The sequence below is a fragment of the Phodopus roborovskii genome, unplaced genomic scaffold (assembly GCF_943737965.1).
Source record: "Phodopus roborovskii unplaced genomic scaffold, PHOROB, whole genome shotgun sequence".
Lineage (NCBI taxonomy): Eukaryota > Metazoa > Chordata > Mammalia > Rodentia > Cricetidae > Phodopus > Phodopus roborovskii.
The window spans coordinates 1,020,252-1,042,754 of NW_026126443.1; the positions used below are offsets into that span (position 1 = coordinate 1,020,252).

Genomic DNA, 22,503 nt, shown 5'->3' on the forward strand with positions numbered 1-22,503 from the left:
GTGATTTAATTTTGTATTCAGCTACTTTGCTGAAAGTTTATCAGCTGGAGGAGACTCCCAGTGGAATTTTTAGGGTCATTTATGTATGCTATATCATATCATCTGCAAATACACTTTGACTTCTTCCTTTCCAATGTATCTCTTTCATCCTCCTCAATTGTCTTGTTGCTCTAGCCAAAACTAAAAGTACTATACTGAATAGGTATACAGAGAGTGGGCAACCTTGTCTTTTTCCTGATTTTATTGGAATTGCTTTGAGTTTCTGTCCATTTAACTTGATGCTGTCTATGCCTTGCTGAAAGCTGTATTTATTATGTTGAGGTATGTCCATTGTATCCCTGATATATACAGGTCTTTTATCAAGAAGGAGTGTTGAATTTTGTCAAAAGCTTTTTCTTCATGTAGTAAGATGATTAGGTATTTTTTTCCTCTCATTTTGTTTATACCTCATGCTCCTTTTAAGCCTTTTCCTCCTCCACCCAACCCCTCTGGAGCTTCTCAGCTCTTCTAACAGATCCTCTACTTCCTCATAAATACAAGCATACTTGGTTTTGGGTGTTCACCTTCCCGATACATTTCTAAACTGCGATTATCATATGCAAAGCTGCCTCTCTGATCATCTTGAACTTGTTTCAATGCACCCCCACCAGCTCTACATGAAAGCAATCATGGTACCAGACAATAATTTTTTTGTTTGTTTCTTTCCAAATGTGTACTGCTTTCTGTTTTGTTTTGTTTGGATCTACTGGATTCAGTTAGGATCTCAGTAAAACTTTGTCTCAGAGCAGCAGACTTAAACTTAATAACTTCATGGCATAGGGCAAGAGCACAAAAAGGCCATGAAGCTTGTGTCTACATATTGAAAGATTACACCTGTAGCTAGCCAAACTGTTCGATTAAGTGGTTTTATCTTTCTACATGACACACCTAAGATACAGCAAACATCATATAATCACTAAGAAGGCCAAAGTCAATCCTAGAGTGCCATGGCTCCCTACTGCACTGGACAGCCCTTTTCAGAACTCAACACCAATTATCTTTAACTCCAAAGATCTTGTTTAATTGATTGATGTGTATGATAACATAGACTCTCAGTGAACCTCAAGCTCACAAGCTCAGCAAGACCAGCTTGTCAGTTAGCTCATGAATCCTCCTTTTCTGTTTCTGAAGTGTTAGGATTACAAGCACATGCCATGGAGCTTGGCTTTTTATGTGGGTGCTGGGTGCCTGAACTCAAATCTTCAGTCTTGCACAGCAGGCATTTTAGCAGTTAAACCTCGTCCTAGCTTTCTTATGTAACTGACTCTGACCTTCCTTTATAATGAGAATGATGACTACCTTAAATGCCATCCTAGAGCCTTCACCCAGTAGCTGATGGAAGCAGAAGCAGAGATCCTCAGCTAAGCACTGAGCTGAACCCCTGTAATCCATTTGTAGACAGTGAGGAGTGATGAGCAAAGGGGTGAAGACCATGCCAGGGAAACCCACAGAAACAGCTAACCTGAGAAAGTGGGAATGCACGGACCCCAGTCCAACAGTTGGAGAACCAGCATAGGTTTCAGTTGGGAGGCCTGGGCAGTCTATGCGGCCTCTGGCAGTTGAACCAGTATTTATCCCTAGTGCATGAATGGGCTTTGGGAGCCCATTCCCTATGAAGGGATGGGATAATTTCTCAGCCCATATACATTGGGGAGGACTAGGTCCCACTGCAAATGATGTGACAGACTTTGATGATCCTCCATGGGAGGCCTAATCCTCCTTGAGGAGTGGATGAGGGATGGGATGGGGGGTAGTTGATGAAGGAAATAGGAGTATGGGAGGGAGAGGGAACTGGGATTGATATATGAAATAAGATTGTTTTTAATTTAAATGAAAATTAATTCAAAAAATTGTTTCCTGCGGTATTGCCTAATATCTTTATTTTTCTCCTTGGGATGAAAATTTGATGGACACCCCATTCTTTGAACTAAGAGTACCACAAACACTAGCATCTTCTGGTATATCCCAAAGAAAATCCAAATTGATTAGTAAGTAATGTGCTTTATTTTAGAAATTGCTTTCAATACTCTTTTATACTCCTAATCTGAGGGCCAAAATTTTCCCTCCACTTCCATTCCACCTGCAGACCTTAGGAACTAAGTTTCCTTAGGGTGATATGAACATCCCTAAGATTGTTGAAAATGACATGAGGAGATCCAGTCTAAGCAAAGATCATATATATATATGCACACATATACATGGATACACATGTGCACACACACACACCACACATTAGTTGGCTGGGTCTGGAGGTATGACCATTCAGAGAGGAGGACCGATGACCTGCACACACTTCAAAGCGTGTTCTTGTAGCAGCTGATCCAACTGGAATGACTTGAGAAGGAAATTAGGAAAATCAGCTGGGAGTAAAGCTCTGTCACAAACAGGTTGAACTAGATTGAGTCACTTCAAATCTGTGCTGAGCCTCAAAGTCTTCAACCATCGTGTTAATAATAAGGGCAGACGCCCAAAGCACTGCAGCAGTCTCTGGGCAAAACCATAATTCATCCTTGCTTTCCATCTGTGCCCTGGCCTTTAAGATGCCGGGCCCTCTCCCCTCAGCCCGCCACTGCCAGTCACTCAGGAGGGGCGGGGCGAAGGAGAATGGCACACCTCTCTGAGTTTCAGTTTTCACACCCCTGAAGACCTAAGGACAAGTGATCATTCCCGCCACGCCAACAAAACTCAACGAGCACAAGAAAATGTGCAGGAAAGCAGTAACACCCAGAGGGTTATCCAAATGTAAACTGTCATGGACTCGGTACACAAGACGACCTACAAAAGACATGTGGAACCATTCCTCCAGGGGTGGGCACAGCACATCCTACCTCCCCTCCCGCTGGGACGTTAGGGGACGGACCCTCTTGACCCCGCCCCCGAAGACGCCCCTCCCCTCCTGCGCCTGCGCAGTGAATATTGACAGCCTTGAGCGCCTAGGCGGGAGGTAAGGGGCTGATGGGCGGCCTCCTGGGGGCGCGGGGCTGCGATGTGCCGCCGCGGGTCGGGGTGTGGATGCCGGTGAGGGGCGCTAGACAGAAAGCCCGGCTTCGGGTCGATGAGAGCGCCGGGCCGCGTCCAGAGTGGCCGAGCCTCCCAGGTTTCAGTTTTGGAGCAGCTGTCCCAGCGGGCGAGGGGAGGACGGGACCCCGCGGTGCCAAGGCCTCCCGGATCGCTATGGAGAGACTCTCTGGGCCCCGGGTCGTCGGGTCGCTGACCCTGCCGCGCCGCTGGGGGCGTCGGTGTGGCCCGGGGGCGTCGGTGTGGCCCAGGTGCGCTGTGGTGACGCCAAGGGGGACGACGCCACGCCAGTGCCCAGGCAGGACACGGAGAGGCCACAGCTGCCGGGTCCAGGCGGGCCTGCACTCTAAAGTCAACACCCCAGTGTGCCACCCGCAAGCCCAAGGGGACGCGTCACTTTGTGGGATGGTGTTGTTGGCTATTTGGCTATTTTCTAGGAAAGGGACTCCTTGGCTTATAAATAACTCTAGCAATTTACTTAACATTTGAGTACTTTTTCTTCTTCTGGACCCTCCCTGAGTATCATGTACCCATTTCATTTTAGTTGCAAGTACCAAGAGATTTAAGTTTGTAAAGCACTTGATACCTCTCACTACAAATGTGTGTGTCTGGAAAATGATTGTAGTCCTGGCTTCTAAAATGTTCATGAAACAGCAATTCTTACACATGCCCAATTACAAACACAAAACAAAAACTGTGAAGTAATTTACAATTATTGATAGCTGGAACAAGAAGCTGGGCAGTGGCGGCACATGCCTTTAATCCCAGCACTCAGAAGGCAGAGGCAGGGAGATCTCTGGGAGTTCAAGGCCAGCCAGGGCTACAGAGGAACTCTTGTCTGAAAAAACAAAACGAGGGTGGGGGGTGGGAGTTGCACAAGTAATACAGAAAACTCCAGCTCCCCTTGTGTTTGCATTTTGAATACAGTCACTGAGAGCAAGAGATTAATATTAGATTTAACTGGTTCTCTTGAGATTCCATTCCTTTTATTAGAGTACCTTCTGTCTACATGTTTTCCAATCTGTGACCTGTGTGGTGACTTTTATGATTTTGAAGAGGCAGGAGTATTACTAGTGCCTTTTAAGTAGGAATTTGGCTATAGTTTGTTGTGATTAGATTGTTTCGAAATTTTGTTCAGAATACCAGAAGTTATAAGTACCCTTTTTTAGTTTATACCACCATGGAACCACCTTGTGGGACCTGCTGTTTTGTGGCATCAACCTTATCACTTGTTAAACTTGGTGTCTGGAGGATTCTCCATAGTAATTACTATTCCAGTAATTCTCCAAGTACTTTGATACTGTGGAACTCTTCAATTTTCCTCCTTCCTTTATTGGAATTCTCTAAGGAGGGTCTGTCCATTCTTCCCATTTCTTTATCTGTATTCAGTTCCTAGTGTCAATATAAACTCCTTTGGTTGCTGGGAGGCACACCGTTAATCCCAGTACTTGGCAGACAGAGGCAGGCAGATCTCTTGAGTTCGAAGCCAGCCTGGTCTACTGAGCTGAGTTCCAGGGCAGACAGAAAAACCCTGTCTTGGAAAAACCTAAGCCCAAGCCAAAACAAAACTGCATATGGTTATTTTTCTGTTATTATGCACTTACTATGTCAGATTGTTCACACTTTGTCCATTGGGAAGCTTGTGTTGTCCTTGTTTTCTGTACCCATGTGTTTTCCTGCCCCAGTCCTGGAATCAACCACTTCTCCAAGGACTCCTGGCTTCCTTCTCTCACTTGTTGCTTGCTGCCCCTCTTTCAAAATGGTATTAGATACCAACACCTGTGGTCTAGGTGTGCTCACTGCTACTAGGGTGCTGTTGCTTTCCTAGCCTCACAAAGGACAGCAGTATATGCCTATATACAAGATACTATTTATGTATCTATATATAGTTATAAAATAAAAGTGCAAAGTGGTATCTCTCTCTTTTCACACTACCAGGTTCATCCTGGTATTGGCTCCCGCTTGTTCTCTAGTGGTGAGAACTGACTCATTTTCTGGGAAATGTTTCCTTATTTGTTCAGTCCTGGTATGGGCTCACAGTAATTCCAGGATATCTAAAATGTACTACTCAGAGATATACCTCAATTTTCTTTGGGCTACCAACCCTCTCCCAGATAAAGACACAGAGACTTACTGTTAATTATGAACGCTCAGCCTTAGCTTAGGCTTGTCCCACTAGCTCTTTTAACTTAATTTAATTTGTTTCTACTTATCTATACATTTTGCCTTGGATCTTTTTTATCTTTCATACTGTATGTACTACTTTTTTGCACTCTCCCTGGCTGGCTGGCTGTCCCCTGGTGGTCTCTTTTTCTCTCTACCCTTCAGCCTAAATTCCTCCTTCTCCTTACTCCCCCTGCCCAGAAGTCCCTCCCATACCTCCTCCCTTGCTTTTGGGCATCTAGCTTCTTATTAAACCACTCAAGTGCCTTCAGCAGTCAAGGCAAAGCAGCAATACATCTTTTTTTTTTTTTCCTTATTTTACATATCCATCCCAGTTCCCTCTCCCACCCTCCCACGCCTCTCCCTCCTCCATCCCCCATCCCATTCCACATCTACTCTCCAGGGAGGGTGAGACTCTCAAGGAGGGATAATCAAAATCTGTCAAATCATTTGGGGTAGGGCCTAGGCCCTCCCTCGTGTCTCCAGGCTAAGGCAGTATCCCTCCATGGGGAATGTGCTCCTGGTTCCACTGTCATAGACTGCCCAGGACTCCTAACTGAGACCCAAGTTCAGGGGGTCTGGGTCAGTCCTATGCTGGTTTCTCAGCTATCAGTCTGGGGTCCATGAGCTCCCCCTTGTTTAGGTCAGCTGTCTCTGTGGGTTTCTCCAGCCTTTGCCCATCACTTCTCCCTCTCTGTAACTGGATTCCAGGAGTTTGGCTCAGTGTTTAGCTGTGGGTGTCTGCTCCTGTTTCTATTAGCAACTGGATGAAGGCGCTAGGATGGCATATAAAGTAGTTATCAATCTCATTATCAGGGATGGACATTTAAGATAACCTCTCCACTATTGCTCAGATTGTTAGTTGGGGCCATCCTTATAGGTCTCTGGATATTTTCCTAATGCCAGATTTCTCTTCAAATCTATAATGCCTCCCTCTATTATGGTATCTCTTTTCTTGCTCACATCTATTCCTCACCGACTTAATCTTCCCTCCTCTTCTTTCCTTCTCTTTCTCCTAACTCCCTTTCTACTCACTGACCCCCCCTCCCAATATGCTCAGGAGATCTTGTCCCTTTCCCCTTCTTTGGGGGACCATGTATGTCTCTCTTTGGGTCCTACTTGTTTCCTAGCTTTTGTGGTCGTGTGAATTGTAGGCTGGTGATCCTTTGCTATGTCTAAAATCCATATATGAGTGAGTATATACCATGTTCCTCTTTTTAAGACTGGGTTACCTTACCTATAGATGGTTTCTTCTGGTTCCATCCATTTGCCTGAGAATTTCAAGATTCTGTTGGTTTTTTTCCCCCCATTGTGTAGATGTACCACATTTTTTTCCATCCATTCTTCAGTTGAGGGGCATATAGTTTGTTTCCAGGTTCTGGCTATTGCAAATAATGCTGCTATGAACATAGTTGAACAGATGTCCTTATTGCATGAATGTGGATCATTTGGGTATATGTCTAAGAGTGGAATTGCTGGATCCTGTGGTAGACTGATTCCCATTTTCCTGAGGAACCGCCATACTCATCTCCAAAATGGCTGTACAAGTTTGCACTCCCACCAGCAGTGGAGGAGTGTTCCCCTTTCTCCACATCCTCTCCAGCATAAGTTGTCATTGGTGTTTCTAATTTTAGCCATTCTGATAGGAGTAAGATGGTATCTCAGAGTTGTTTTGATTTGCATTTCCCTGATGCTAAGGATATTGAGCACTTTCTTAAGTGTCTTTCAGCCATTTTGAATTCCTCTATTGAGAATTCTCTATTCAGTTCTGTACCCCACTTTTTAATATGATTATTTGGTATTTTGGTGACTAGTTTCTTGAGTTCTTTGTATATTTTGGAGATCAGTCCTCTCTCAGATGTGGGGTTGGTGAATATCTTTTCTCAGTCTTGTTGACTGTGTCCTTTGTCTTACAGATGCTTCTCAGTTTCAGGAGGCTGCATTTATTAATTGTTGATCTCAGTGTCTGTGCTACTGGTGTTTTGTTCAGGAAGCTGTCTTCTGTACCAATTTGTTCAAGGGTACCTCCCACTTTCTCTTCTAAGAGGTCCAGTGGGACTGGACTTATGTTGAAGTCTTTGATCCATTTAGACTTAAGTTTTATGCATGGTCATAGACATGGATCTATCTGGAATCTTCTACATACCAGCATCCAGTTATGCCAGCACCATTTGTTGAAGATGCTTTCCTCCTTCCATTGTATAATTTTAGCAGCAACATATCTTTTCATAGTTAAACATTCCACAATGAAGGGAAACATAGTGCAACTGTTTTAATCTTTAACCTTACAATTACCATGAACTGGGCTTTGATTGCTTTCTTCCCTATTTAGTTCCATGGTAATGCAGTCTTATTTTTGATAGCTTATTTTTCACCTTTTATTTCTCTTATATCTTGATTTTTTAAAAAATTTTACTCAGTAGCATTTATTCTTTAATTCATATAGTTTCATGGGTTTTAAGCTTTGCAAATAGCTATATATCACCACATCATGACAGAATAAATTCTATCACAAATATTTTATACTTTTTTAGATCATTAAAATAATAGAACAACTTCACAGTAGTTTGGGAACTTAGTATATTTTTGGACATTTTTACAGGTGTGAAATCTTTTACCTTTTTTTAGTTTAGTGTTTTGATCATGTAGCATGTTCCAACTTTGTGAGTACAAAAAAATTAAAAGTGCTGGGATATACTTTCAGTCAGTATGCAAATACTTCTACACCACATTCTGCCACTGAACTGGGATCTTCCTATAACAGATGACAGATGTGAACTATTCCATGATGTGATGCCATGCTAGACAATGTTCTGTTATTGGTAATATTGTGCCTGCAATGTTACCAATTTGAATGTTATGCTCCCAGATATAGTATATAACTATAATAATTTTTAAAAACAGAAAACGACAGGAAAAATTTAAATTCTAGTTAGTAGGAGAATGAACTAGAAAAGTCTCTTGAGACACCATTGGCCCCCCACCCCCTAATCTAATCAAGCCATTGTTTAGAATATGGAGAAGTACTTCTAGTAGAATGTAAATTGGGAGAAAGACACATTTGGCAATGTGTATGTTTTTAAAACTTAAAATTTGTCTGCTTAATATTTCTATTTTTAGCTGTTTATATTAAGTAATTGTGGGTGGCAGCATGGATTAATATGTGAAGAAAGTGATTACAATTTGTTTATAATAATGGAAAATTGGGATCAACTTAAATAGCATACAATGGATGACTAGATTATGGAACATTCACATTGTAATTCTATGCTACTAAAAGTAAGTACATAATAAAAATATTCACATGGTAACATTTTCATGTATTTTATCATGTTATTCAGAATAAATCCAACATTCATTCATCCATTCAAACCAGTAATAGGTTATTATGTTCATTCCATCATTTTATTTTCTTTATTGTTAAATATGTTGTTTATAATTCTTTGCAGGTTTTGAGAGGAAGAAGGGTGAATTCTATAAATGTTTAAAAACCATATTACCTACAAGATACCTTAACCGACTAGGGATCCTGGTGGGGTACCAAACCTGTAAGCATGATCTCATGAGCACACAGGCACATACACACACTTGCTTTCATACACACACTTGCTTTCTGTCTCTCTCATCTCTATCCCTGTCTCCTACCATCCTTTCTCCCCTCCCTCCCCTTTTAGTAATTCTTTTAATGAGTTTGTTAAATTCATCTTGCATATCTGAAAACAATTATTTTGACTTCACCATAAATGATAATTTGCCCGGGTATGTACCAGCTCCCTAGTACTTTGAAGGCATTCCTATCTTTTGATATATTGCTTTGATGAAAAGTTGGCTGCTTTTGTTGTTTTCATTTATCTGTTATCTCTGTTTTGCTTTTAAGATGTTTTTCTTTGCCCTTGATGCTCTGTAGTTTCCTATCATGTGCTTATGTAGGTTTGTTTATTTATACTAACTGGGCTATGCTCTTTTTCAACTTGAGATCTTCTGTTTTAATTCTCAGAATATTTTCTTTGAATAATTTCTGTTGGTTGTTTTCTGTATTCTTTCTATTCATTACTGAGCTTGTGTATCTGTGTCCTTTATCTTCTCATTTATATTCTTCATCTTTTTATCCCTGGAGTTCTGATAGCTTCCATTCAGTAGTCCTCTCTCCATCTATGTATGGTTTCTTGTTTACCTCATCTTCTTTCAGTTTAGAATTTTTTTTTTTTTAACTTGCCTTATGTTCCAATTGGCCTGTTAACTCTTTTGTAACATATTACTTTTTAAAAAGGAACCCACTCCTTCTTTTATGTGCTTTTGAAAAGTCTGTTTCTTCATTTATGTCTTTTTATATTTAAGGTTAGACTTGACTTTTCTTTTTTGATCACTTTCTTCCTAGTGCCTTTGTTATTTTTGTTTTGTTTGCTTGTTTATTGAGTATATTTCTTTTCACACTGTACTTCTCCACATGTCTCTAGTTTCTGTTTGTCCTGGGGTTCAATTTTAACTCTGTTGTTGGTGTCTGAACATTTTCCTTGGGAGCTCGTATTGGGCATAAGAACCAAGTTCTTAGCCAAGGGTTATGGGAGTTGTTTTTTATAGCCATTGCGTCAAGATTTTCAACTGTGGAAGAAAGGAGGAAAACAGAACATTGTTTAAAGCACTTCTTAATGTTTGGGGCATTAGATCTCTTTGAGAATCTGAAAACAATGAATCTTAAAGAATCTGGGTCTCACAGAATCAATACATGAATGTATATCTCTGAGGCCTGGACTAAGAAGTCATAGTCCAACAGGATTACATGTTCCACTTGTCTTTGGGCTGTGGGCTAAAGAGGTGGCATCAAAGCATGATATACTTTGGTGGTGTTCAAGCTTGACTAAGTAGAGGAGCACATTATCATTTATGTAAAATCTGTTACAAGCTCACATTTATAAAAATTGATGTAAGTTAAATTTGTCTCATTAGAGCCATTGTGGGGTTCTGGAGAATGCTCACTTACAGCTCCTACCTTTTCTGTCCTGTCTCCAAAAGCATAAGCTGGCACTTTTTATATGGCTGTAGAGTCCTGGTTACACACACACACACACACACACACACACACACACACACACACACACACAAAATCTCCACGTATCTGCAGGGAATCTGGTTCTTTAAAAAAAAATTAAGTACATTTATTTATGTGTGTGTGTGTGTCATTCATGTGCTACAGTATGCTTGTGGAGGTCAGAGGGAGTCAGTTCTCTCCCATGTAGGACCTGGGGATCACACTCAGGTTGTGTCTTGTCAGCAAGTGCCTTTACCCCCTAAGCCATCACTTGGCCTTGTAAATTGCTTCTTATTGGAGTTCTATTGCTGGCCATTTAGTAGACATTGCTAATCACCTAGTTTAAAAAGGAAGAGATGAGGGCCTTCAATGAAAGGAGTTCTGTAGTCTGTCCTGTACTTGAAGTATATAATTACACAATTACTTTATATGACATTGGAGGTGGAGTTTGATATAAGGAAAACTATTGAGTGAAAATTTTCCTTGTAGTTTTGCTATTTGTCAATTCTTTTAAAAGATGACTGTTCAGTGTACAAAGTTTATCAGGGAGACCTCATTTTTAGTGGTGTTTACATACATACTTCACATTGCAAAAGAGTTCAGGAGACAGCCATGAAAATATAGAGTAGGTACTTAAGGTTGAGGAGATAATTGGTAGCTTTATTTTATTCTGTTTATTCTTGTATTTTCTTTGAACTTGTTGACTGCATTTTTATTTATTTAAGTGTGTGTGTGTGTGTGTGTGTGTGAGTGTGTGTGTGTTTGTGCTTGTGCCAATGTGGGACACATACATCATAGTTAGAAAAGTCAGTTCTTTCCCTCTAGTATGTGGGTCCCAGATATTGAGCTCAGGTAAGCTCTTCTACCCACTGAACCTTCCCATGGGCCCCAACTTAGTCATATTTTCTGAACATTCTTGAGTAGCTTGGGAGGTAAAGGTATGCGGATCAGGGTTTCCTGGACAGCCTATAGTTACCAGTTCCTATCCTGCCTGTGCTATAAAAATGAACAGTTTGAAAAGTACTTGAGAATGACTAGATACTACCTTAATGAAGAGAATATTTGAATATACATCATTTCATAGAAAAACCAAGCCATTCAAGTTCAATTTTGGGTTTAATATGTATTTAGAGAAAAGAGTAATTACATATTTGTTGGTTGAAAATTGTTTTTTATATATGTGAGTGTTTGCTTGCCTGTGTGCACCATATGTGCAGAGCCACAGGGGGCTAGAAAATGATGTTAGAACTGGAACTGGGGTTACAGGTGGTTGTGAGCCATCATGTGGATGTTGGGAAGCAACCCAGGTCCTCTGGAAGAGCAGCCAGTGCTCTCCAGCCCTGTATTTGTGTATTTTTAGAAGGAATGGAACCTGTTGTAAAAGCATTTTTAAATGTTCCTTATTAGGTGCTTCTGCACGAGAGAAGAGAGCCACTACAAGTGGAAGTGGCCAACAGGATGTCTGAAGATGAAGAAAAAGTGAGGTTACGACGACTAGAGCCAGCTATCCAGAAATTCACTAAGATAGTGATACCAACAGACCTGGAGAGGTTAAGAAAACACCAGATAAACATTGAGAAGGTGAGCATTCATTTTCACTGCAGAAGCAGGTACCTCCATGGATTCTTACTTGCTGTCTTTGGATTTCAGCTGAGTAGAGAACCCGAGACTTTGTTAAGACACCTCCAACCCTCTGATAGCTAGTCTTCATGCTCTACAAATGTATCTCTCATATATTCCTTTTATTATGTTGACGAAGAGAGATAGGAGTAGAGTTTATATCTTTTTAATTGACATGTGGCAGTTTTAGGTAGTTAGTAATTAAGTTCAAACTGTTTGATAGTGCCTTGTGCTGTGAAGGTGGGAGCTATGGCTAATGGAGCTGCCTTAATCTCATTCACCCCATGGCAAGTGTTTTGAACTTGTGCCTTTCAGTAACTCCTGTCTTCTTCATGTAAAGATGGAAATAATTGTATGATGTGAGGGGATTTCCTTTCTCCACTGCTTCTCTTTGACAAAGGTCCCAAATTGAGAAGTACTGCCAAGGTGGGTTGGGGAAATGAGAGTAGATGAGTTTCTCAGAAAGCAGCAGCCCTGGACAGGCTGTGATGTGGGGCTTGTGACAGTTGTAGCAGCCTCAGGTTTACTGAGAACTGAGCTTTGACTTGGAAAGGTGGGTCGTCTTCTGCTTTAAGCATTGAGCTGTGTGTTCCTCTACTTCTCTTTTTGAATTTTAGGATAAGGGTGGGCCATGTGGTCATTAATAGCTTTTCAATATAATCTCTATTCACTCAAAATACCATTTTTTTCTCCTACTGATTTTTCTAGTATTTAACCACCTTACACACACACACACACACACACACACACACACACACACACACAGACAGACAGAGAGAGAGAGAGAGAGAGAGAGAGAGAGAGAGAGAGAGAGAGAGAGAGAGAAGCTGTCTGCAATGGAAATTTCTCTGAGGTGTTTTTAGAATTGAGGGTTAGCGTTTTTTTGTTTTTTTTTTTTCACACCTTAATTTCTTGTCCTTTACATATAAGGCTTAAGTGATAGCTCTAGCTTGTAAGGGTATGGAAGGAATTGTCTGGTAAACTGGTTCTCCTTGGAATGCAAGCATGCTTTGCTTAATGGGATAGAGAAACATACCTTATCAAATCTTCTACCTAGAGTTGAGCAATCCAAAGTAAACAGTTCTGTTTTTAGATTGTTACAGTGTTAAAAAATGTGTAAAAGATTTGATAAGGTGTGTTTCAAAGTCCTGAACTATACCAATTTTGCCATTAACAAAGATGATAAGAATTAGGTAAAGGAAATGATTCTGAAAGGTAAAGACAAGGGGTCTGTGGGCTATTAAAGCCATCTCCCCCTTCATTGTCCTACTTTACCTTTGAGATTTAACACGTTTTTCTTACTTTGTATGAAAATGGCTGCTGCCATTGCCCTTTAATCCTAGCTATGTGTGTGTGCAGTCCCCTTATGGAAAGTGAGAGCCCTGCAGCAAGGTGGTGGGAAAGGGGCCCGTTGCTGATTGGATTAGTTGTACCAGGTTCATAAGAGAATTATCGTGGAGATAGTGCCATTGATTTTGCTCTGGCTGAACATGGTCCTATTTTAGCATTTTTACTTATGAAACCTTCAGACATTATCAGATAATTATAATGGACAGACAGATCATAATATCTGAAGCTAAGAAGGTAAATTCTTATTGATTTATACTTTTTAAAAAATATACTTGAACATTTCATTCACTGTCTGTAGGATTTCTAGTTTATTATGGAAATACTTCTTTCTCTTGAATAGCATATTTTTGATGGATAGGTTATGGCATGTAAACATATTTAAAAACTGCAGTACTCATTCTGTACAGGACAGTTAACAAAATTAAGGCTCCAGGTGTCTTATAGTGCCTCTCTTTGAAAAAGGCATATTATTCTTAGGAAAAGGTGTAGAAAGATAAAATAGTTATTATTCTGGCCATCAGTCATCCAATATGAATTTAAAAGAAAAAAGCCAGACTGGAGGGAAATTGAAGGTAAGCCTTTAGCACAGTGATTCTGCAACAATGAGAACAATAAGAGCAGTGTGCTGTGGACACCTGGGCCATGTTCCATAGGCCCTTCCGCAGTGCACTGTTACACACAATGAGTGTTATTAACGTGTGATCCTGAAGTTTGGAGCCTTAGCATTTAGCTTTCTTAGGTAATAGGGATCTAAGAAGAAAGTTACTGTGAGGGATATACACCCAGGATTTATACGGATTAGTTTATGGCTAAGATGCAAGTGGCAGAGATTCCCATATGGCCTATCAGATAAGATGGAAATGCTTTAGGTTTGCTCCATCTCATCTCTCATGGTAATGGAAGCCGTCCATTACCTGCAGGCATGCTCCATCATACCCAGCTTCATTTTCCTCCTAATGATCTTATTAACACTTTTCTATTTGAAGGTGAATTCCTCAGTAAAGAAGGTAGATATATGGGCCTGAGTAATTTTACTTTCTGTCTTACATCTGTTAATGACATGCATCCCAGCATTTGCCTCCATTCAAGCTTTGTTCTTTGTTCAAATCCCAGCTCTGGTACTTCCTGTGGAGTGTGCTCTAATTGATGTCATCAACTTATATGTAAACACATTACTTGACACAACCTTGTTAGATTTAGTATCTATGTTTCTTTTTTTTTTTTTTTTTCTTAAACCCCAGTCTACCTGTTGGAATTATTTTATTAGAGGTGATGCTGAAACAGGGATGAGGTGGGATTTGGGTGGACCTAAGAGGGGTGGGTATACTATGCATTATGTGACCATCCATCTGACCTAAGAAGGAAAGTGAACAAGGAAGATGACAGGCACACCAACATTTAGAGCTTCCTGGTCCAGGCTGCTTGGGTAAACCATCCCATCTTTGCCTTTGTTAGGGTTAGAGTCCAGGCCCCATCTTCTCCGGTTGGCCCCTGCAGAGAGGACTACCTTCTGTGGGCATGGGGCAGGGCAGTTGCTTGAGCATGTGGGGAGGTGATAACTACATGTGGCTTATATCAGCCTTCCACTAATTCTGCTTTTGTCTCCACCACACTTCTTAACTAGTCACCTGCACCTAGTATTTCTGGGTGTGCAGCCTTCCTGGAACCTGTCTGTGGCCTCCATGCCTCTCTTCCCTCCAGCCATCTCTTCAAGCTCAGACTGTTGTTCTCTCTGGTCTGCTGTACCCACTGCAATGTGTTTATATTCTTTCCACCTTCTGAGGTTTGCTTAAAAGTTCTTGTCTATTGGTGTCTTCTCTTGTATTCTTATTGCTCTTGTGAATTTTCACCTCTTAACATTCTTTATTGTCTTTTCATGTGATTTCGGAAAAGAGCAGAAATGAATATTTGCATTCAATCTGCCAGGTTTAATGAGAAGCAAGATTATTTATTACAAGAAATAAATATTAGCTTTCCTTAAGTATTTATTGGTGTTTAGTATTTGCTGTTTCTTAGATTGTTAGCTTTGAATGATATATAAAAATAGATTTTTTTTTTGCAGTTCAATTAAGGAAACAAGATAGAAAGTAATCCAACAATGATCAGAGGCAGCGTATGACATGGACTAGGCAGTCCATGGGTGACATGGAGTAGACAAATAGCTTGCAGCTTGAACCCAGCAGTACCAAATGAAAGAAGCAGGCTGACTTCATAGTTATGTATTTGTCATAGTTATGTATTTGTTCATATTTATTTGTTAATTTGTAATTACAATAACCCCCTTCCCCATCCTGTGACTGACTATCTTCTTTACCAAACTCGGGTGATGGTGAATGATACTGTGTCTAATGAATGTGATAATTCAGCTCTTGGGTTATGAAGGAGCTATAGACACATCTTGTTGTTCTGGCCAGTAAGCCTTGACCAAAAACCTGATAGGAATTTGGAAACCTCCAGAAATATTTTCCTACTTTACAAAAGATACACATGTAAGGAAACAGTCCCCTTTCTTCTAGTGGTCTGGTTGTGCCTTCCTGTTGTATCTGGAACCCTGCTGCATTAGGAGACAAATATGAGGGCTTTATTGAACCTGGCACTTGACCTTGCAAGTGCTGTTTGAACCACCCTGGGATGATTGCCACATTCCTGGCTGTTTTCTGTGTGATGTAGGGAGTGTGTTTGTTGTTGGGGCCACTTTCAAGTTTGTATTTCTGTATTTAGCAACCCAAAGCATAATGCTATGGTTCCAGCTTAATCACTTGCCTGCCGTGCTGTGCAGATAGATAAAGACCATCTCACACAAAAGCCTGTGCTTAGAGATGCTTACCAGTTGTCCAAACTTAACTGCTTCTAGTGGTTTTCACACATATTTTTATAGCACCCTGCTTCCCTCTACCCTCACCAAATATTTGGGATAATAGCTTTTCACATTATATCCTAATTTTATATAAGATTGAATAGTAAGGAGTAGCAAACTGAATTCTTTTCTTCTTCTTCTTTTTTTTTTTTTAACTCACTATAATAAGGGATAATGCCATTGAGACAGTAATCTCTTCTATAGCCTCTTTGATAAGTGGGCAAGTAAGGACAGTGGTAGCAAAGGCTGCTGCTTTCCTTTTTTGAGAGTTATGTTATAAGTAATAGCACTTAGTCTTACAGTAACTTTACTGAGCAAGTATTATTGTTGTTTGATTTAGTTTTAATTTTTTTTACATTTATTTATTATGTGTATGTGGAGATCAGAGAACAACTTTTGGAATCAGTTCTCTTCCTCCTTTGGTGTGGGTTAAACTCAGGTCTTGGGCTTAGGGGCAAGCACCTTTACCTGCTCAGCCATCTCTCCAGCCCTTGTTTGCTCTTTGAGAGAAGGTCTCACTCTTAACCCCAGCTGGCCTTAACATGATCTTCCTTTCCTAGCTTCCCAGGGCTGGGGTTACAGGCCTGCACATCACACTTTACTCTGGACCACTCTGTAGAGGGGAGACATTTACAAGAGTTGCTATGTTAGTACATGTATCCAACTTATACGTACTTGAGAGTGCGCTTCTAACAGATGCAGAGAATGAATGGATGTAGAGCCTAACACTGCACTTGTCATCTCAGAATACCACTTCTTACTGCTCATTCTTTAATTCCTGTGAACTGGTAGCTGTGAAGCCAGCCAGTGCTTTACTCTTTCTCTGTTCCGCACCAGTGCAGAGCCTCCCATGTACATTACTGTAATTCCCACCAGTACAGCTGTGACCTTTCAGTTATGTTAACCCTTTTCTCCTATGTCAGCTGTGAAGTTGACAGTTATATGTTGTTTGTTTTGAAGCGATCAGTGAGAACGCTGGACAGAAAAGGAACAGGCCCTCCAGCTCCTTAAATTTCACATGCCATCTATCTACTAATCTAGTAAAGACTTTCCCCAAAGATTTACATTGATATTTATAGCCCATCATATATATATATATATCTTTGTGAAATTGCAAGTATTAGGGATTTTTCCAGTTCTTCATAAATAAACAGAAGTGTTTGCAAGGTTTCTTGGTTCACTCAGATATCCTTTTCTTGTGCCTGTTGATTTGAACTCATTTGAAGTAAGTAGGTTTACTCTTTCTTGGTTTTCTTTCTTTTCTTTTTTTAGGGGGAAGGGGTTAGGTTTGCTGACGATAGTACCTAGAACTTCTTACTGCTAGGCAAGCACTGCACCTCTGAGCTATATTCCTAAACCCGTTGTCTTTGTTGTTGAGACAGTGTCTTCCTATGTTCCCCAAACCAGTCCTGAACTTTTGGCTCAGGTAATCCTCCTGCCTCAGCTACCTGGTTAGCTGAGATTGCAGGCATGCTCCGTCATAGCTAGTTTAATTTTCTCCTGATGATCTTGTCAATGCTTTTCTATTTTGAAGGTGAATTCCTCACTAAATAAGGTAGATGAAGACACTGAACTGAATGGTTTTACATTCTGTCTTATATCTGTTAACGACATGAATTTTACCATCTGCCACCATTCAAACTTTGTTGTTCAACTCTCAGCTTAGGCACTTCCTGTGGAGGGTGCTTTGATCGATGTCATCACCTCAGATATAAACATCCACCTTAACATGGCACTATGTAGTAGACCTTAATGTTTATAGACTTAACATCCAAGTTTTACTATTTGGAACAAAGCTGCAAATGTCTGTGTTTCCATACTGTTATGATGGTGAAATTACAATTGTATAAGATCATTGTAAGGAGTAACATATTATACGATGAGACTGGAAAGAGCTCAGTAAATAAAGTGCTTGCCAAACAAGTATGAGAACCAGAGTTTGGGTCTCCTGGTATGGGGGTCTGCTTGTAATCTCAAAACTTGAGGAGACAGAGATGGAATTTCCAGCAGTTTTAGTCAGGATTTCTATTACTGTGATAAAGACCAGGACCAAAAGCACTTCTGGGTCACAGTCAATTGCTGAGGAAGACAGGGCAGGGACTCAAGCAGGACAGGAACTGAAGCAGAGGCCTTGGATGAATGCCGCTTACAGGTTGAATCTACCTGCTTTCTTATAATACCTAGAACCACCAGCCCAGAGGTAGCACCCCACAGTGGAAGGCCCTCCCACACCCATCACTCATTTTGAAAGTGCTCAGTAGGCTTGCCTGCAGTCTGATCTTATGATTATGTGGAGACATTTTTTTCAACTGAGATCCCGTACTGTCAGATGCCTCCAGCTCGTGTCATGCTGACATTGAAACTAGCCAGGACACTAAGGAAAGCTGGCAAGTTAGACTAGTTAAGTCAGCAAACTCCAGGTTTAGTTAGAGACCCTGAGTTAGTAAATAAAGTAGAGAATAATTGAGGTACACATAGTAACCACCACAATAAGTAATGTTAATATCTGGCCTCTACACACTCATGCACACATATTCACACCTCCTGACATGTGCACTCACACAAAGGTAAGCATATATGCACAACACACACACACACGCGCGCGCGCATATATATGAAAAAATCCTATGCACAAGGTGACCACTCAAAAGTGGAGTATGTATTTATCGAATTAGCCTACCCAGGCCTTCGGCATAGGTACTATCTGTCAATATATATTATTTTCTAGTATATTAGATTTAGAACATTCCTGTTGCCTTTCATATTTGTCCCTGTTTTTTATTTTTAATATTTGGTATTCAAGGTGAGGCAGTTATTCTTTCCTGTACTTTGGAGTAGATATTATCTTTCTTATGTACGTAATCCTCACTTTATGATCCTTCGCTTCTAATCCATCTGCCTTTGTCCCTCTGTACTTCAGCATTCATTTTCTCCTCTCTTCCTGCCTGCCTTTGAGATTTCTTTCTGGTTTTTTTTTTTTTTTTTTTTTTTTTTGGTTTTTTGAGACAGGGTTTCTCTGTGGCTTTGGAGGCTGCTCTGGAGCTTGCTCTGTAGACCAGGCTGGTCTTGATCTCACAGAGATCCGCCTGCCTCTGCCTCCCGAGTGCTGAGATTAAAGGCATGTGCCACCACCACCTGGCCTGATTTATTGCTTTTTAAAAAGTTTTGATCTTATTTTTTAATATTATCATCACTATTAACAATCTCTTAACATTTTGCATATGTAGTGAGGATGGTGTCCATCTCCCAGCTTCTTTAATGTCTTCATTATCATTATCTGTATTTCCCTTCCCCAGAGACTCTGTAGAAAGACAAAAAAAGTATTTTGATTACAAAAAAAAGAAAGAAAAAGAAAAAGAAAAAATAAATTTGATCTGATAATATTTTGTGTTATTGTTTACTATCATAAATTTTTGTCTTTAAATTTTTAAAATGTAGTATTGAAAGCCTTCAGAAAGTTAACTATCATTACAAAAATCACTGTTTTCCCTCTCTGCTATGTTTGAGTAGATGAGTAAAGGTTTTTGTGGCTACTGGACATGGTCTCATGATGTAAAACTCAGTTCTTTCCCTGTTTTTATTTAACAGTATCAACGGTGCAGAATTTGGGACAAGTTGCATGAAGAGCACATCAATGCAGGGCGCACTGTTCAGGTAAGGCTGCTGTGTGTGGCAAATCAATAGAAAAAGGCAGTTTTGGAAATAATTCAGGGAATTGATAAGGCTTTACCTAAAATGCTCGTTTCAAGATGTCTGAGATGAAACAAGTGCAAATGAGTCTATTCTTGTTTCACACTGTCCTGAGGCCATGGCAGGACTTTTAGTGCATCCAAGGTGGGCTCCATCCCATGAGGTTAGCTGTACCATCACACTGGCTGGAAAGTGTCAGGGTTTGGAATGTTGAGGACTTGTAGGTTTTGAGGTAGGGGTTACTCAGCTTCCTCCTTCCTAACTGATCCTCTTTTGAGTATTTGTTAGTGTTTTACCAGGAATTGCTCAGTCATATTTTATGTTACCTCCTTTTCCTTCAGGAATAATAAGTTAACTTACATTTTCACAATCAAAGCATTTTCCAAAATCCTTACAAAACTCACAGTATTTCCTAAGGTTGTATTAATTAATTGGTTGGTTGACATAATGCTGCTTGTAGTTTTAACCTTTTTAAAGAAATTTGCTCTGAAGGGTTAAAGTTTTTCACATATGCCTTGGGCAAATATTTAATTGTGTGTTTTCTTCATGTCTGTTATGCTGCTGTATTTGTAAGACTGACATCTGTAATTTGAGAGATACAGAATTCTATCTATAAAATATATTACCCATATTTAGTTATTTACTTTAAAAAATAAGTTCTAATTATTTTAAACTAGCTTTAAAAATTTAGGGCCAGGCCTGGTGGTGGTGATGGTAGTGATGGTTGTGGCACACACCTTTAATCCCAGCTCTTGGAAGGCAGAGGCAGTAGGTTCTTTGTGAGTTTGAGACCAGCCCTGGTCTACAAAGCTATGGAAAAACCCTGTCTCAACAAACAAAGAAAAAAAAATGAATGAAAATTCAGGGCCTGTGAGGTGGTTTATCATGTAGAGACACTGGCCACCAAGCCTGACAGCCTAGGTTCCATCCCCAGAACCCATGTGGGGGAAGGAGAGAGCTGGTTGTCCTCTGACCGACCTCAGCATGTGTGCTGTGGCACTCAGGCACACCTACAATAAATAAGTAAATAAATGTATCTTGAAAAGCTATAAGCATTAATTTCTTTTTAAGAATAATACAGTAGAGGCAGAACCCCACAGTTCTTTATCTTTGAGATCTATTTGGAAGAATCCATTGTGAGGCCCTTGGCTCCGTTCCCATGTTACCTCATTATTACTGACTAGCCCACCCATGTAGCTGTATGGTTTATGTGCCATCTCTTCACCCCTGCCATATGGGTGGAGCTCTAGCTTTCCACTTTGTCCTCCTGCCTCCCTTCTCCTTTATAATTGCATATATACTGTCCTTGCTTTAGTTATACTCTGTACCTCATTCTTTTGGTTATAAGGACATTATTTTCTTCCAAGTCAAATAGTGAAATACAGTCCAGCCCTTTACTTTTTTTTTTTTTGAAGTTAATAACAACCTTATTTTTAATTACCCAGCTTTCTGTCTATGTGTTTTGATTTCTGTTAAAATGTTCCATGTTTTAACATATTTCTATCAATAATATTTTCAATATTTCAATAATATAACAGATAGTTATATCTGTCCCATTCTTTATTTCGGGAGTTCTGTCTCTAAGACCTTCATCCCTCAGTTCCAGTGTGGACTCTATCTGATGCATAGCTGCTGTCCTGGAACTTCCCTGGGATGCATCTATGCAGAAGCTGTGAGTTTTCATGAATATTTGGTCTTCCTCCATTTTTATCTCCTCCACTGTTTTGTTGGCTAGTACAAGAGGTAAAGTAAGTAACTGTAGGTCTAAAACCCTCACTGCAGTTTTACCAGGTATAGAATTCCCTTTGGAATTGACTTTCAACAGTGAATGCTTTCCAGCTCTTTGTGTAATGCTTTAAAAAAATCTGAATCTCCTGATTTCCCCATCTTTGCAATGGACCTTTTCCCTCCTTGGTACTTTTGTGCTCTGCTTGTCCCTAGTTCTCTGAAATTTTAATAATGTTTTATGTTGTATCTTATTACTTCCATCTCAAAATTATTTGTTATTAGTTCCATGGAATTTTATTTATTTGTATTTTGAGATAGGATCTCACCTGGGCACAGGTTGACAAGGAACTTACCATGTAGCCCAGGGTGTCCTTAAACTGTGGCAAGTCCTCTTGACAGCTTCCCAAGTGCAGGGATTATAGTCTTGAGCTACCACACCTAGCTTTGATTTATTCTCTTTCACTCCTTCATATCCTTTCTCTTTTTCCCTCTCTCTCTCCCTTTCCCTCTCTCTCAAGATAATTTGTTGTCGGGGCTGGGGAGATGGCTCAGTAGGTAAAGTGACAGCTGTAAATTTGAGAACTTGAGTCCATATCCCCAGCATGTGTAAAAAGACAGGTATGGCATGTATCTGTAACCTTAGTGACAACAAGCAGATCCCTGAAGAAAGCAGATCAGTTTGAAGTTGAGATGGCAATACGACTTGCCTCTCTGTTGTACTGGGTGGTAACTAGATTACCGGACTAAGGGAGAGGTGGCTCTTGGCTCTTCCTGCATCGCAGGTCTGTTGCAATCAAGATTCAGTGAAGTCCAGTGGTGGTCCTGAGCTCATTAATGGCCATGAGATTATTATGACTTGGGTTTCTTACCATCTTGACTGTTTAATGTTTCACTAACAATTACATGATTTTATTGAGATATTGACTGTGTCAGAGAATTTGTGTACTAATTTTTAAAATCATGTTGACATTATTGGTCTCCATCTGGCATAAAAGATTTATGTGTGCCA

At 40.3% G+C, this 22,503-nt stretch overlaps 1 protein-coding gene across 2 annotated transcripts in view; it reads left to right on the forward strand.

Moving 5' to 3' along the window:
- Positions 1 to 11,660: 11,660 nt before the first annotated feature.
- Positions 11,661 to 22,503, forward strand: part of Stx17 (syntaxin 17) — a 41,213-nt gene continuing 30,370 nt past the window's right edge. The window contains exons 1-2 of one of the 2 annotated variants that reach the window (XM_051187786.1): positions 11,661 to 11,830; positions 19,665 to 19,730. In XM_051187786.1, coding sequence (XP_051043743.1) covers positions 11,708 to 11,830; positions 19,665 to 19,730 — 189 coding nt within the window. In that variant the 5' untranslated portion in view covers positions 11,661 to 11,707. The remainder of the gene's footprint in view (positions 11,831 to 19,664; positions 19,731 to 22,503) is intronic. The other variant, XM_051187787.1, reaches the window with a different exon arrangement.